Source organism: Microtus pennsylvanicus, chromosome 8, assembly GCF_037038515.1.
Source record: "Microtus pennsylvanicus isolate mMicPen1 chromosome 8, mMicPen1.hap1, whole genome shotgun sequence".
Taxonomy (NCBI): domain Eukaryota; kingdom Metazoa; phylum Chordata; class Mammalia; order Rodentia; family Cricetidae; genus Microtus; species Microtus pennsylvanicus.
In genome coordinates this window covers 57607465-57623810 of record NC_134586.1, presented here as the reverse complement: position 1 = coordinate 57623810, position 16346 = coordinate 57607465, and the positions used below count along the sequence as shown (strand labels likewise).

At 43.6% G+C, this 16346-nt stretch overlaps 1 protein-coding gene across 3 annotated transcripts in view; it reads right to left on the bottom strand.

The window, feature by feature from the left end:
- Kbtbd12 (kelch repeat and BTB domain containing 12) overlaps positions 1 to 16346 on the bottom strand; it is an 81948-nt gene that overhangs the window by 30489 nt on the left and 35113 nt on the right. For all 3 annotated transcript variants that reach the window (XM_075983543.1, XM_075983545.1, XM_075983544.1), the window contains one exon: positions 1762 to 1959. In XM_075983543.1, coding sequence (XP_075839658.1) covers positions 1762 to 1959 — 198 coding nt within the window. The remainder of the gene's footprint in view (positions 1 to 1761; positions 1960 to 16346) is intronic.

The window sequence follows — 16346 nt, the reverse complement described above, 5'->3', positions numbered from 1 at the left end:
AACCAAGGAGAGTTCCACATGTAGGATGAGTTTATCATACCTTTGAAAAGTCAGGGGACATCAGGTTTTCAACTCGGTACAAGGGAAGGTAGGACCCAGACATATGGCAAAGCTGTCCACCCAGCACCTTAGATACTGATGACCACCCATTCTCAGAGGACCTGGGCCAGCTCTTGTATCTCTGCCCTTCTTTTCTGGTCAACAGTCAGGTGACCAATAGAGTTCACAGACCAAACTGAGGAGAGCTCAGTGCCTGAACCCTCATCAGGCAATCTTTCAAAGCTCCAGACCTCCTCACACAGGCAGGACTTGCACTTAGATTTCCTATACTATCAGCTTTCTTGCTACTGTGAGAGATGACAACCTCAAATAAGGCTAATGTTCAAGAAGTAAGAGATACTAACTTTATAAAAACCAACCTCTTTGGGATTGGCAAGATGGCACAGCAGGTGAAGTCTCTTCCTGCCATGTCTGACAACCTGAGTTCAATCCCTAGGACTCTTAGAGACAACCAGCTCCCAAAAGTTGTTCTTGGACTGCCACACTCAAGTCATCACACACACACACACTAAATAAGATGTAATAAAAACTTTAAAGACTTTTTGGGAAAGTCTGTAAAGGACAAATGAAAAAGTAAAGTCATGGGCACTTTCCAGCACACAGCAGTGAAATGGTGAAGGCAGCATAGCCAGCACAAACCTATCCAGTCTTAATAATGACCACATTCATCAGCGTGGCAGAATGGGTTCCAGCTCTTCCTTCTACTGAGAAAATCTGCTGTTGGGCTGCAGAGATGGCTCAGTGGTTTAGAGCACTTGCTCCTCTTTCAGAGGACCTGAGATAGGTTCCTGGTACCCAGGGTGGTGACTCACAATTGCCTATATATCCAGCTCCCAGGAATGTGACACCTTTTTCTGGCTTCTGAGGTCACCATGTGGCATTCACATACATACTTAAATAATAAACATCAAAAATTTGCTGTAGCAGAACAGATTTCAGACAGTGCATCATTTTCACCTGCAAATACTCAAATGCAATCTCTAACTGTTCAGAATATTCTTTTTATTTGAATTTATATAAAATACAATAATATTATTGTCTCTAAAGTAACTCATTAATATCATCTAATACCCTGGCCTATTTTTAAATTTCCCACACTATCTGAAAAACACCTTTTCATCAAAGGTTAAATAAAGAACAAACACTTTGTGCGTTTGACTCATTTATCTTCTAGGTTTCTTGTTTGGTTGTTGAAAATTGTGTGTGTGTATGTGCACGCACATGTGTGTGTGTGTATATATATACATTAGACATCATTTCAGAAAAGCATTCAGTTTACTCCAGTTGGTGGTAGTGAGCAATATAAGGGTTTTCTGCTTTGGTAGGTAAAAACCTAACACCCAACTCTTCTGCTCATCCCTCTGCTTCCACATCTCTCCTGTTTCGAAATCTTTCTTTTAGTCCTACTACCAGGGATTTGCCTTCTCTTCTCTTTCTTTTCCCTTCATGCTCAGCTGCTTTGAGCTGAATGGCTGCCATGTACTAGACGTACTATAAACTTGAACCCACAGAATACTCACCATTTCATAGAGGTGAAGCCCCAGAGAATCCAGGGAGCTGCTGCAGGCCACTGGGCCCCGAAAACCAGACTTTTGCCAGTGTCTCACTACTCTGGAAAGCAAGCACTGACCACCAGGTAGCATAATGGAGGTAGACGTCCATGCCAAGAGGTCCCTGCTATATTTATAGCTAGACCAGTACCTGCTCCATGAAATCCCCCGCAGACATAGAGCTTCCCATCCACTGCACCCGCGTTGGTGGAATTGGTTCGCAGTGAGAGGAGGGGACTTGGCATAGGTGGGCCTTCCCGCCAGAAGTCCCCGTCAGGATTGTAGATCTCCACCACATCAAGGCATTTCCGAACTTGTCCCCTGTCTCGGCCCACACAGCCAATTCCACCTAAGAGAATGAAGCACAGAAATGGGGGTGTTTGGGAGCAGAAGCCTTACAGTGGACATCCTTCCTTCACATCCTTCCTTCCTAGCGCAGCTGGCAGCATCGGCTGGCTGGCCTTTTCTTTGGCACTTATTTCAAAGGTAATTTCTGTGACAGCAATGTCTTCCATGTGTTTCACAGACAAACTTAATGTCACTGTGTCACTGCAATGCAGTATTTCCCGTTACTTAGACATAAGAATTATTCGGAGTAGACCCTGCAACGTCGTTCGCACAGTAAGAATATTGGCTGTTAGCAATGATTTCATGGATGTAGCTATCAAGGACTATCTTTTCCATGCCTCATCACTGCAGACTGCCCTCTTGTCTTCATGCTTTTCCATTTGAAGAGAGAAGGGCTCTTCGGTAAATTTCAGGTTTGAGAGTAAAGGAAGACCGGAAGAACTGGGAGATGAAATGCCCAGCCAGGTCTCTCCCTTACTGGACACCACAGTTTGTTCAGCAGATGCTCACTAAATGCTCACTCTTGGCAAGATAATGGTATGTGACAGCTCAAAAAGATGGATGAGCTGTGCCCCACCAATTCTTTAGAAATTAACGGAGCGAAGGAAGGGCACAGTGGTGCATGCTTTTAATCCCAGCACTGGGGAGGCAGAGGCCAGCGCAGGGAGTTGACATAGCAAGTTCCAGGCCAGCCAGGGCTACACAGTGAGACAGCCTCCAAACAGCAAGAAGTTAACAGAGTGGAAGGGGCCATACATGTAAACAGATTAAACAGTAAGGCAAGAATCTCAAGGGCTGCTTCAGAGGTTCAGGGATGGAAACAGGGAGCAGACATAATACATACAGAATTAGGATTTTCAGCCCAATTGTGTAAGATTTTCCAACCCATTGTGACCAGAAACATCAATCTGCTGCATGCATCTTGTTTTTATTCTCTCCTCCTGTGGTGAATTGAATGAGATGCCCCCCAGAGTCTTGAGGTTTAGAATGCTTCATCCCTGGTTGGTATTGTTGGGGGAAGTTTAGGAGGTGTGGTCTTGCTGGAGGAAGAATGTCATGGGGGGCACGTCACTAAGGGTGGGCTTTGAGAGTTCAAAGACCTGTGCCATTCCTCACCTTTGCTCTCAGCTTCCTGTTCACAGTTTGAGATGTAAGCTCTTAGCTTACTGCCCCAGCTGCCACGCCAGCCTGCTTTCCCTCCGTGGCAATGGACTCTTGTCTCTCTGGAATGGTAAGCCAAAACAAACCCCTCCTTCTGTCCTTCTGTATCATGCCTTGGTTATGGTATTTTATCGTGGCAATAGAAAGTTAACTAAGATACCTCCTAAGTCCCAAGACAAAAGGTTTTAAAGTGTGAGGGTCATGGTTTCTGACCTACAGGGCAGCTCCTGAGATCGAGGCAGATTCCCTGGAAGAAGGGACAGTCTTGTATTTGCAATTGTTCTCATCACTACCCTGTTCTATTTAGACCCACTGATGATATTTGTAAGCTATAAAAGGACTGCAAAGTGTTGGCCATGGCTACACCAGCTCTCAGGGAGGATATTCCTGGAAGGGCCACTGATATGTGGGGTGATGAGTGCTGTTGGGGCACAGTGTTTATCACAAACTCAAAACTAAGAAATACTCATGGCCTTTATGGTAGACTCCATGTTCTGAGAAGTTGGTCGTACAGCCTGCTCTCTTCTTCACTGCTACTTAGACTCTGCCCTTCGCTGACTCAGTCAGGCAGCATCTTCGCCATCACCTCTGACCCCACCTTCAGCACCTCCAACAGATCCTGATATGTCATCTGCCTGGAACGAATGAATGAGTAAGACATGTTCCGCCCCCACGTTCTCTCTGCCACTCTTTCCACACTGCACTCCTTGTCTGTCCAGGTCTGAGTACTGTAAGCTCATGGAGGGCAAAGGTCGCATCCTCATGACTGTGCCTACCATACAGTCTCGATGGATTCAGGGATGAGAGCTGTGTGTTTCTCCATAAATGGGTCTTCACCCAGATTCTGAAGGTGATAAAAGACTGGAGGGGGTCTCTCGCTCTTTGGTGATGTCACTTGGTCAGTTCTCGCAGCATGAACCCAGAGACTGAGGATATGAGCTCAGGAAGCCCTTAGCTGTCTTCTCTCTTATCTGCCTAGACACATAATTTAGCCCACTATGAAGCCAAGTCTGAGCTGCTGTGTTTTGAAGGAGGGGACACATTGGCCTCAGCACAACTCAGTGTTCACGGACAGGCCCACTTTCAGTGTGGCACTGCAGTAGCGGGAAACTTCCTAGTGGTAGGAAAAATGGAACTTCCTACTATTGGACAAGAGGTCATGCAGATTTATCTGTGGCAGCAGAGCTCTGTAAGGTAAAAAGATGATGAGCCCTCCTGTGAGAGGCAGGAGACATGCTTTGGCGTTGGTTTGTGTTGCGACCATGTTAGAACAGTAAGTGAAGCAAACAGTCTAGTAAAGTCACGAGGAGCCGGTTTGTGGCATCCAGTGCACCAGCATCTTGAGTCTAACTCCACATTGTGGGTATCACTCTTGATTGTCTGAGATAATGAGAGTGCTTGTCACCTCTGCTCTGCTACCATGTACATTTAATTTCTACATTCAAAACTAGCCTTGTGAAACGTGTCCATTCTCTTTGGTGAACAGATAGCTAACATGCTCTGTCCCACCCCTGGGTGACCTCCTCCCACTCCTGGGTGACCCGAGCTTACTATGTGCTCTGTATCTGTCCTGGCTGTGAAGCTTGAACTCAGTCTCTGTGTCACGGAGTATAATTTCACCTCAAGCACACTCCATTAGCAACAGGCTTAATGAGCTTATACTGAAGGTGAATCTTGATTAGATAAATAATCAAATAAAGGCCTGATCTTTATTAATAAGTCAGCACTGGCTCTACACGCACAGCCTTTGATGAGAGGAAGCCTAGGGTGTGATCTGCAGCTGCAGAATGTCAATAAGTCAGCTCAGTGGCTTTAATCTATGTGCTGCCAGAATTTCTGAGCACGATGTTCCCTCACTCAAAACCGAGCAAATGAACAGAAATTACCTTCATAGATCATGCCCAAATGCACCCCACATGCAAAATATATACCTAGATTATTTGGGCGTGGGAGGGGGAAGAAAATTACAACTTGCCACTCTTTCTTCATTTTATTCCCACAAAGATAAAGATTCCTTCTTCTGATGTTAGGCTATGATAGGTTCTTTCATTTCTGGAGGTGTGTGGGAGTCAGCTTGTCCTCCCACAGAAAGCCTGGCAGACAGCTGGCTGAAGGCACAGGGACTTGCCATCCAGTTGCCCTGAATACAGCCCATACCCTTCCCCTACAGGGCAGCCTCAAGGTGGCAGGCTTATTCTATCCTACTCTGGGTTCCATCCAAAGCAGGGGAAGGATTTCATTAACATTTATGTATGACAAACGCCCAAAGTTGCTTGCATTGCTAAACCAGGCTTAGGGGTGGGGCACTGACTGTGGGGGTGGGGGTGGGGGCATCCACTTGCCATGGTGAAGGCATGTGGACCTTTAGAAACAGATCCTGGTTCACATTCTTGTGTCACTACTTGATAGCCAAAGGCAGTTGATTGATTTAATTCTTCTAAGCCTCAATCACTCTCACCTGTAAACCAAAGATAATAATGCCAATTTCACAAAGTGTGGCAAGGATCAAACTGTTTAGATAATGACCAAGAAAAGGAAAAAACCAGGAGGAACTCAGGGCATTCATGGGTATCACCAAGGAAATTTTCTTTTATGGATTTCCTCTTGTATACTGCATCTAAGCAACATGGCACACATACAGCTGGTGCTCAGATGACGATTATTTTCTGTCATGTTCTATGGGGTTTTAAGTACACCAGTATTTTCTGAAATTGCTGAGATCTTCTGATTACCCTCAGTTGAATTTTTATGTGTACAATTGTTGGTTTCTTGATGTAGGGTCAAATGTTCTTAGACATTTCTTTTGAACCTGGGTAGAGGTAATCAGGTTAAGACAACCAAAGGCTGTGGTAGTGCATGTTTGTAATTGCATGCTCATAATCCCTACACTTGGGAAACTGAGCAAGAGGATTGCCATGAGTTTGAGCCTAGCCTGGGCTACATGGTAAGTATGAGGACAACCCAGACTATTTAGTGACTACCAATCCAGCCAGGGATACAGGGTAAGACTTCTCAGAAAGCCAAAACCCATCAGGCATCAGATGCTCTCTCTGGCAACACAGAGCCACTTACCAGCCATAAGCATCTGAGTTGTAAGAACTGTGGGGAAGAACATTCTAGAAATCTTGAGTTTCTTGGAGTAAAAGTGGCCCATCTCTTGAGCTGCCAGGCTTCTTTCTGGCCCACAGGGGACCTCAGCCCCCGCCCACTAATGGGATGCTTTGATAATTTGCTCCATTCTCATGCAACTTGTCAGTTCTCTAGCCCCCACTCCACAGTTAATTTAAAATTCTAGATTTCAAGCCTAAAATCTTAAAAAAAAAAAAGCATCTTGTCACTTTCTAAAGCCTAACACAGGGACTCTTGGGTGTTTTTAGTAAAAAAAGTTTTTACTTCCTCTTACCAAATTCTGGATAATGCTAGCATTGCTAACCAATAGTGTGTCTTGGGTTCAGAGAACTTGGGTTGGTGGTTCCCACACATTTCTCGCCAAGCTAAGAATGTTAACAATCTGCTTTGCATTTTATTTGCTACCACAACCCACTCCCCCTACATTCCGAAGAAACCAAAATTCTAGGGGTAATAAAAAGAACAGCAGAAAGACCAAGTTTCATGTATTAGAGCTTGATTTTGGAGAGAAAAACTCTCATCTTTGAACTGTTTTGTGCTTTCCAAATAGAAATGAGAAAGGCAAAGAGACAGTTCTAGAACGAGACAATCAAGAAAAATAAAGTAAGAATGCAGAAAGCCCTGGAGTGGAGCTGCTGGTGCCATATAAGCTGCAGTTGCAAGTCCTGTCCCAGTAGACTGTGAGCAACCCTAGGCTGTCCATCTCAGCCCAGCACTGGGCGGTGGTGTTTCTAGCCACACTTGGGCATTTTAAACCCTGAGTTCATCTTTCCTTGTCTCTTCCCATACTGTGCCAGTGTGCACTGCAAGTCCTCCAAATGCCCGAGGGTTGATGAGTCCTAAGGAGACAACAGCTCAGGGTGAGGCTGGACAGCAACTCTGAGCAAGTTTAGTAGATGACAAGTCCAGACCACAAATGTCAGAGGCATCAGCCCCAGATGAATAGTACCACTGTGCTCCATGTCTCTCTTAGTCACCAGCTCTGTAGACAGTGTCTGTTTTCATATCTATTCCTTCCTCTAAAGGGGCACAAGGATCTGGATAATCCAGGTCCTGTCTTCCTCATAACCCTGGCTTTCTTTTCTTCCTTGCATCTTAGGCTGAGGCAGCTTGACAGTTCTCCATAGAGTCAAGACCTTTCTTCTCTGATCTTTTCTCAGGCTGTATTATCTGACACCCCCTCCCCAGCTTGAAATACTCCTGTGCTTTCAAGGCCTAACTTTCCTATACCCTCCCAAAACGTCATTCCTGTCTCCATACAGAATGAGACTTTGTCCTCTAAACAGAAATCAAGGTTCCTATAGAAAACTTTCTTCCTATCTCTTCCTGTCAAGGTCCATGAGCATATACAGCAGGTGACAACTAGCATTCAGATGTCAACCCACCAGAGGAATGATTTTCTGATGGAGGAGAATCTTGTTCAGACAAGGCTTGCAGGATCACTGACCCTGAAAACTTTTGCTCCTGTCTGTAATTTCACATGTGAAAAATCAGTCATAGTGTCTTTCAAATACCTGCATTGTAGAGTGTAATCTCATGTGGTGTGTATATGTGGTCTCATGATTGCAACTCAATCCGGGGGGGGGGGCACATATATTCATGGATGGTCAGGAAGATGACTTCTCGCTAAGCTGTATAATTGTGATATATAGAGCATATACTAGACCTATTGTTCCACGAGAACTGTAAGACACTTAAAAGCCTGCTTTTCCCCTTTTACTCAGATGAACACAAGAAAACAACAATTTCTCCCCAGTCTAAGACAAGCTATACACAATCAGCTCATTTTTACCTCAGAGAAAGTTCAAACTGGACTGAATGTTCTTGTAAACAGATCATATATTAAAAACTTTACAGATATGCACAAGGACAAAGTCACAGATGTCCAACCAAGGTTATTAACACAAAGCATCCTAAAATACCACGCCAATTTCTCTAACTAAACTTGGTTGATAACACAGGCCAGGAATGATTCCCTACTAAATTCCTTCACAATTAATACTCTACACAAACTTCTAATCTCAGTTTATGATATAAAACTCAGGTTCAGGTAACTAACTGTTTATTGTCTAGGTTCCAAATAACAATTAGTCAGTTAATCATGTCCAGCTACTGTGGGTAAAGTTTCACAATTATCCAGGACTGCCAAAGTTACAAGGTTCCCCCCCTTTTTATGTTTTGGGGTTAGAAACAGGATAAGAGAATATATTTTGAGGGTTGAGACATTTTCAATGCCACTGTCTGGGATGGTTCCAAGCACCATGTCCCTGCCTATGTGTTGCCATGGTAAATGGCTCAGCTCCTTATCATTTACCCAAGGTATGTGTTATGACCAATGAGATGTAATTCTTGTATTTTTTTTCTTATTGCCTCAAGCCTCCTGTAAAAATGTATTTAAGCTAGGTAAACAAATAAACAGGGGAGAATCGAAACAGAGAATTGTAATTAAAGAGAATTGGAGACAATTAGAGCAAGGGAATTGGAGCTACAGAATAATAAAAGAAAATGACCCTCAAATTGTGTATGTGAGTCTTTACCCCTCAGATAGAAAACCCTTAAGTTCAATTTAGCTATGCTATGGACCTTGTCTTCACACCCTAATTGTAGCCTTGAGAGCTGGTCTCTCAAGCTACAATATCTTCCTCTCCTTCTCTCCCTCTCTCCTTTTCCCTCTCTTCTACTAGATGAGCCTGCAAGTTCCCGAGGACAGAACCCCCAGTACTTTCTTCACTGAAATTGAGGTGAACACATGAATGGTACTTTCCTCACCCATTCCAAGGTTACCTTTTTCCTGATGAATGACTGTAGAATGAGGCAAGTTCTGAGTCCAGAGAACTCAGTGTTCAGTACCCAGACAGCTTTAGAAGCAGACCATGTGCAAACAAGCCTGTTGGTTCTACTCCTCAGGCTTGCCTGCCTACCAGGATGACCTAACAGGATACAGTCCAAACCCTACTAATGCCTCTACAAAGATCCATCATTCAATTATATCTCAGCTCAGAAGCATGGGCAGCACAAGGCAGAAGTCCTTCAAGGCATGGTGTGCACATTTGTATTCCTGTGGTACCAAGAATGATGTCTTTCTCTTAAATAGGGCTTCAGAGAATTTGTTAGATAAGAATTTGAAGAAAAAAGATTACAGTGGGAGAGATGGACGGCTCAAGAGGCCAAAGTATTGGATTTGTACACCAGATGACCCAAGTTGATCCTCAGAATCTATGTAAGAAGTTGGATTTGCTTCTGTAACTTCAGGACTTCTACAGGGAGGTGGGAGGCAGAGTCAGAAAAATGTTTAGAATTTTCACAGGTGCAGTGCAGCAGAAGAAACCAGGAGACCACAACTCAAAGTGGAAACAAGAACCAACTCCTGAGGGTGGTCTTCCACATATGTGTGGCAGCATACCTGAGTGCCCACATGTAGACAAATCTCTCTCTCTCTCTCTCTCTCTCTCTCTCTCTCTCTCTCTCTCTCTCACACACACACACACACACACACACACACACACACTATTAAAAATACTAATACCTGTATTCTACCCTTAGGGATTGGTGTGGGAAGTCCTTTTATATATGTATTGCTTGTATTAGTTAATGAATAAAAAAGATGCTTGGGTCTATGGCATGGTAGAATAGAACAAGGCAGAATTAAAAGCAGAGATCAAGGAGAAAAGAAGGTGAAGTCAGAGAGACTTCATGTAGCTGCCAAAGGAGACAGATGTCCCAGAACCTTACGGTAAACCACAGGCCTTGTGGTAAAATACAAAAAAAATAGGAATGGGTTAATTTAAGATGTAAGAGTTAGTTAATAAGAAGCCTACGCTATTGGTCAAGCAGTGTTATAATTAATATAGTTTCTGTGTGATTATTTGGGTCTGAACAGCTGGAAAATAAACATGCAGCCTCTGCCTAAAAGGGATTCTGAATTTATTATTTTAATGTATTTACTTTATGTGTATGAATGTTTGCCTACATGTATGTCTGTGCACCACATATGTGTCTGGTGCCTGCAGAGATCAGAAGAGGGCATCAGATCTCCTGGAGCCAGAGTTATAAGCAGTTTGTGAGCTGACTGATGTGGGTGCTAAATGCCCTTGAAAGATATCCTTGAGCCATCTTTCAAGCCCTCAAACTCATTTTAAATTTCTAGTTAACTTCAAGCAATCTAAAATTTCCTGTGCCCAGTTCATATTTGTATCAGACATCAGGCTATAAGCAGTGTCTGGTTTTCGTGTTTTGTTCCTAAGATACTCAGAGTCTTCTGGAAGAGCACACTCACAACACAGTATTGGAGTTGTACCCTGAGGGACAATCACGATGAAATACAAAACCTTCAGGGCACTAGTGATAGGCCCTGCTAAATTGCAGTTTGGGAAACACATGCAAGACTGGTCTTCTGAGTACTGTTAAGGATGCCCGAATAAAAAGAGTTAACATGATCTAATGCTTAGCTGGAAACAGTTTAACGCTATGTACAAGCAATGATGAGCCATTCACCCCAGCTGAGAGCCTCTTGGCCACTGAAGCTCATACGACTTTTTCTCAGAACAAAGAAGCACCCAGGATAACCTATTTGACCCTCTGGAACAGGAACAAAATCTCACCCCCATTCAGCATGAGTTTTAGGAATGTCATTTTAAACATGGAAAACTCCTGCAATCAGAGCAGAGCATGCCAGGCTCACATCACCCGGACACTTTGACCAGATAATGGAGTGCACAGTGCTATCCATGAGAAGAAGCACTGCACTCACCCGGGTCTCTTCTAAATGGCCTAGGGCTGCCTAAGGAAGCACAGGTTTAGTAAATACTGAGTATATACCACCTACACTGACAGTCTCACGGGATCTGTGTTCTCAGAGTTCAGCCCTAAGATCGTTCGCTCCAGACCTGCCCAGCAACTCCCTACTATCAGGCTCTCAGTTCCTTTCAGACTCTGGCAGGCACCTGCCAAGCACACACCATTTTAAAGCACAGCCTAGGTAACTCACAATACATTTGTATTTAAAAAAAAAGTCAAAAGAAAAGACAAAGTCTTGTTACAGTGAAGCTTGGTGCTCTCATAAAATAATTTACCACTAAAGTGGTCTTTGGAATGCATTTACAGTAATAACTTGGACCTTTTATGTAACTCTTCCCTTCATTGCTCTTTAATGGCATTCAAGCTGAGTCAGTCTCAGACAATGCTATTATATTTCCAGCAAGGCAATGAGGCACAGAATGGCTTCCTGAGGAACAACATTGATGGTTTGGGGCATTAGCTGTGTGGGAAGACTTGACATTGGCCATCTCCCGCTCTACAAGGAAATGAAAAGCCTCTATTTGAAAGAATTGCCAAAAGCCCTCTAATCTGACTTTTAAAAAGTGGAACTTTACATAAAGGAAAACTACGACAGGATATAGACATGGGGAAATTCAAGTTTGCAAACAAATGTTTACCAAGTATCTGCCACATAAAGCCAGTCCTTAGGTAAGAGACAAAGAGGCAAAGGGGACAAGGTCTTTCCCATGTGAGAGACACGAGCAGTGGCAGGGACCTTGTGCTGTGTAGAAGCAGTGGTTCATCTGACCAATGGGTCACACAAGTCGCTGGGAGGAGAGGGTAGGGAAACAGGCTCTGAGGAACATGTGTCCAGGAGAGGACCGTGGGGTTTCAGGATGCAGCTGGAGAAAGTGGGGGCTGCACAGTGGGAGGGACAGTCTTGTGCAGGCCAAAGGCTTCTGCAGGTGGCCTTTACTCACTTTCTACATTCCCTGAAGTTAAAGTGGACTCTGTACTCAATTTGACTTTTCAGAATATATACTTGATAGAAAGCTAAAGCATACATATGAATATGCGCCTTCATTTCAGGAGCAATCACAGAGGCCTGCTTCTTTACCTGGCCCACCATGTGCTTCTGTGCACAGAGAACCCTAGGGCATCGTAGTAGGAGCTCATAACTAGCTTTTCTTTTTTTTCTTTGAGAATATTTTTATTAATATTTTGATCATGTTTTCTCCCCCCAGCTCCTCTCAGAGCCTCCCCACCAACTTTATGTTCTTTCTCTCTCTCTTTAAAAACAAAAAAACCCCACAAAACCAAATTCCAGAACAAGCAAAAGACCAATAAGAAAAAAAAAAGCTAAAACAAAACTAAGCAAAAAGTCCACAAACAAAGAAACACAGAGTTTGTTTTGTGCTGGCCAACTACTCCTGAGATTAGGGCCCGCCCTGGAGTGTGATTGATACACTCAGTGAGATTCCTTTGGAGAAAACTATCTACTTTCCCCTCTCAGTACTTAGACTCCACCTGGCTTAAACCTGTGCAGGTCTTGTGTGTGCTGCCACAGTGTCTTCGAGTTCCTATGTGCATCTGTCCTGTTGTGTCTGGAAGACTTTCCTTGGAGTCAACGGTCTCCTCTGGCTCTTTTACACTCTTTCCTTTGCTGCCTTGCTCCCTGAGCCCTGAGGGTGGGGCTTGATGAAGACATTCCATTAGAGACTGAGTGCTCCAAAGTCTCTCACTCTGTAGTGTCTAGTTGTAGGTCTCTGTGTTAATTCCCATCTACTGCAGGAAGTTTTTCTGGTGAGCACTGATTGTTACACGGATCCACGGATATGACAGTATACAGTAAGTTTTCATAAGGAGGAGCCGAGGGTGTCCTAACTTTTAGACTCTTTACTGGTACAAGCCTGAATTTAATTCACTGTCTTCTTTGTTGTTCACAAAATGAGATTTAAAACCTGAAAGTAAGGAGCTCACATTTTCTATAAAAATAGCATATATTAACCTGTTCTTTAGAGGTCTATTGTAGATTAAGCACTTAATAAACTATTAACGTGAGCTTTCTCCATGCAAATGAAAAAAATTTAAACTTCAAAATAAGGCATTTTAAATATACAGCTGAGGGCAGCACCTTTGTTCAGTCTTCTCCAGGTGGCCCAGTGGCTCTGTCTGGCACACAGCACCATTACCCCACAAGAGTTCCCAAAACCCAGGCACGAGGAAATCCTCAGGAAGAAAGTCAAAGAAAAAGTGGCAGTGTCGGCACCTGCATGTCCAGTGGGCACACCTTTACTCATAAATAAAGCCCATACAGACCATTTAGATCAGCAGTTCTTAACCTCTGGTTGTGACCCCTTTGAGGGTCAAACGACCCTTTCACAGGGGGTCACCTAAGACCATCAAAAATACAGATGTTTACCCTATGATTAATAACAATAGCAAAAATTACAGTTTTGAAGTAGCAATGAAAATAATTTTATAGTTGGAGGTCAACAGAACATGAGGGACTGTATTAAAAGGTTGCAGCATTATGAAGGTTGAGAACCACTGGTTTAGATTGTTTTATGCTTCCTAGGACGTCATCTTTTAGGACCACCAATCATAGCACAGCAGAGCTAATGAAACACATGGAGTGGATCTCAAAGAAGCCAGCTATATCTCTAGTTTGATGTGAAGAAGACAATCTATAGAGGGTCGGGAACCTAATGCTTCTTCCCCTGATCAGTTCAACATCATCCCAGAAAGCTCTCCATCTAAATTCAAGGTGTCTGTGAGAACACGCCTTTCAAAATCAAACATTTCCTCAATTAAAAAAGTTAGTGCAGATTTAACTGAGGCCCAAATTCAGAAATTTTTACAACTGAAACTAAAACCTTCAGGTTGGGATAAGAGTCAGTACCCCAACTGTTGCTGAATGCTTTTGTTTTCAGTGCCTGCAGCAAGAACATATTCATGGTATTTCGAGTACTGCCCATGGCAAAACATGTGTGCACCACACAGGTCAGCGGGTGGTGCAAGAAGCAGGCAGAGATGGTGAGGTTCTCTAAGGAACGTTCCAGAACAATGATGCCCTCCCAGGTGGCCAAACAAGTATCTGGGCTGATCATCATCAGGACACTAGTACACGCTGGACCTCTTACTACAAGTGATACTAATTATTTTAACTATCACTTACTACATTTATTCAGCACTTGCCAGAATGTACTCTCAAGTGTCAAAGTCAAATGACTTATTAACAATGAGGATTAGAAAAATAATCTTGGTAAGTCAGGTGAACTGGACCCAGAAAGACACATGCAACATATTCTCTCTTAATTTTGGACTCCAGTTCTGAATCTTTAGGTGTAGATAGCCTGGAGTAAGCAACAAACCGGGCAAGCGAAAAGGGACCAACACCATGAGCAGTGGGGGAGCTCTAGAGAGAGGAGTGTAGGACAGGTGCTGTGAAGGAGGAAATAAAAAATGGCGGGGAGAGCTCTAACTAAGGAAGAGGAAGGGAAGAAAACACATGGTCAGGAAGGGAGAAGGAATAAACAACACTAAGGATGTTTGAAAAAGCCATGGGTAAATATGTTACTTCATATTTACCTAAAAATACGTATTACATAACAATCCCTCCAAGAGCCATAGATTAACAAAATCCCTAGTGCCCAACATGGGAAACCTCCCTTTGAATTGTTGGTCAGGAAGTCCAAGAGATTCCCCAAACAATATTGCCTATTGCCACTGTCCTTGGTTGCTTCAGAACTTATCACTGAAGATGCCAAGCACTTAGGGTACTGGACTGGGAAGAATGGAACTGGAATGGCCCTGGAAGCCTCCTCCCTTAGGACCAGCTCTCAGGTTATCATAAGGTGCTATCCCAGCTGCCAAGGGAGAAAAGCATGAACCCTACGCACTCTAGCAACCATGGCAATATATCCCCAGTGGTGCGACGTCAGACTTCCAGGCTACTGCCCAGCACACAGAGGCAAACCAGGACAAGGGAAAAGTAAACTGTGTCTGTGTACTAGTGCCGTGACAGATCCTGAAACTGTTTTGTAACATTTGGGAACACTGCTAAAGAGATATGATCTCATGTTAGTCTGTAGAGATACACAGTTGTCTGCAGTACGATCTTGTACACATTGTATAGAATGCAGAGAAGCTTGCATGTGCAATATGACAGCCACAAAAGATGTTGAAACAGTAACTAGCAGCAGTGGGAATGACTGAAGACTGGGATGTGGCTTGAGGACATTTGCCTGGCATGAAGCAAGGCCTTAGGTTCCACCCTCAGTGCTGAAGAGAAAACCAAAGGCACTTGCCTAGCAGCGCAAGGGAAAAGAACCATACAGGTCTGGTTGTCTCCGGCATCTTAGTTCAGGGGGTGAATAGTTTCATGATTCAACAGCCACGGACATTATTCCTATGTAAAGACAACCTTTGCTGATCTCTCTCTCTCTTTCCCTCTCTCTTTGTGTGTGTCCATATATATGTAGTGTACATGCATGTATGTTGTCATACTTGTGTGTTGGCATATAAAGACCTGAAGTTGATATTGGGTGTCTTTGACTGCCTTCTACTTGTTTATTGAGGCAGGGTCTCTCACTGAACACAGAGCTCACCAGCTCCTTCTAATCTAGTTATCCAGCTTGCCCAGAGAATCTACAGAGTATTGAGATTACCAGGAACCACCATGCTTGCCTGACTTGTATATGAATTCTGGGAATCAAACTCTATTCTTCAAGCTTGTAGGCAAGTACCCTTATCCACTGAGATGCCCCAGGCAGACTCTAGCAATGACATATTTTAAAAAATTATTTAGCTTTGAAATTGAACAAATTTAGACTTCAATTCTAGATTTAATCCCACTATTTGTATAATAAAAATAATCAAAGAAAAGAATTTATTTAAAAATTATGTGTATGACCGGGCGGTGGTGGCGCACGCCTTTAATCCCAGCACTCGGGAGGCAGAGGCAGGCGGATCTCTGTGAGTTCAAGGCCAGCCTGGTCTACAAGAGCTAGTTCCAGGACGGGTACCAAAGCTACAGAGAAACCTTGTCTCAAACGCCCCCCCCCACAAAAAATATGTGTATGTATGTAAGGGTATGCACACATGAGTACAGTGCCAACAGAAGCCAGAGCTAGCAGATCTGGGAATGGAGTTATAGGTAGTTGTGAGTCACCTGAAGGGGTTCTAGGCATCCAACTTGGGTCCTCTGTAAGAGCAGTATGTTTTTAACCACTGAGCTATCTCTCTAGCCCTAAGAATTTATTGTGAGAACTGAAACAGTACATTATTGTAAAGGGACTAACATTTAATAGCTTTTCAATAAATATTACTAAGCATGGA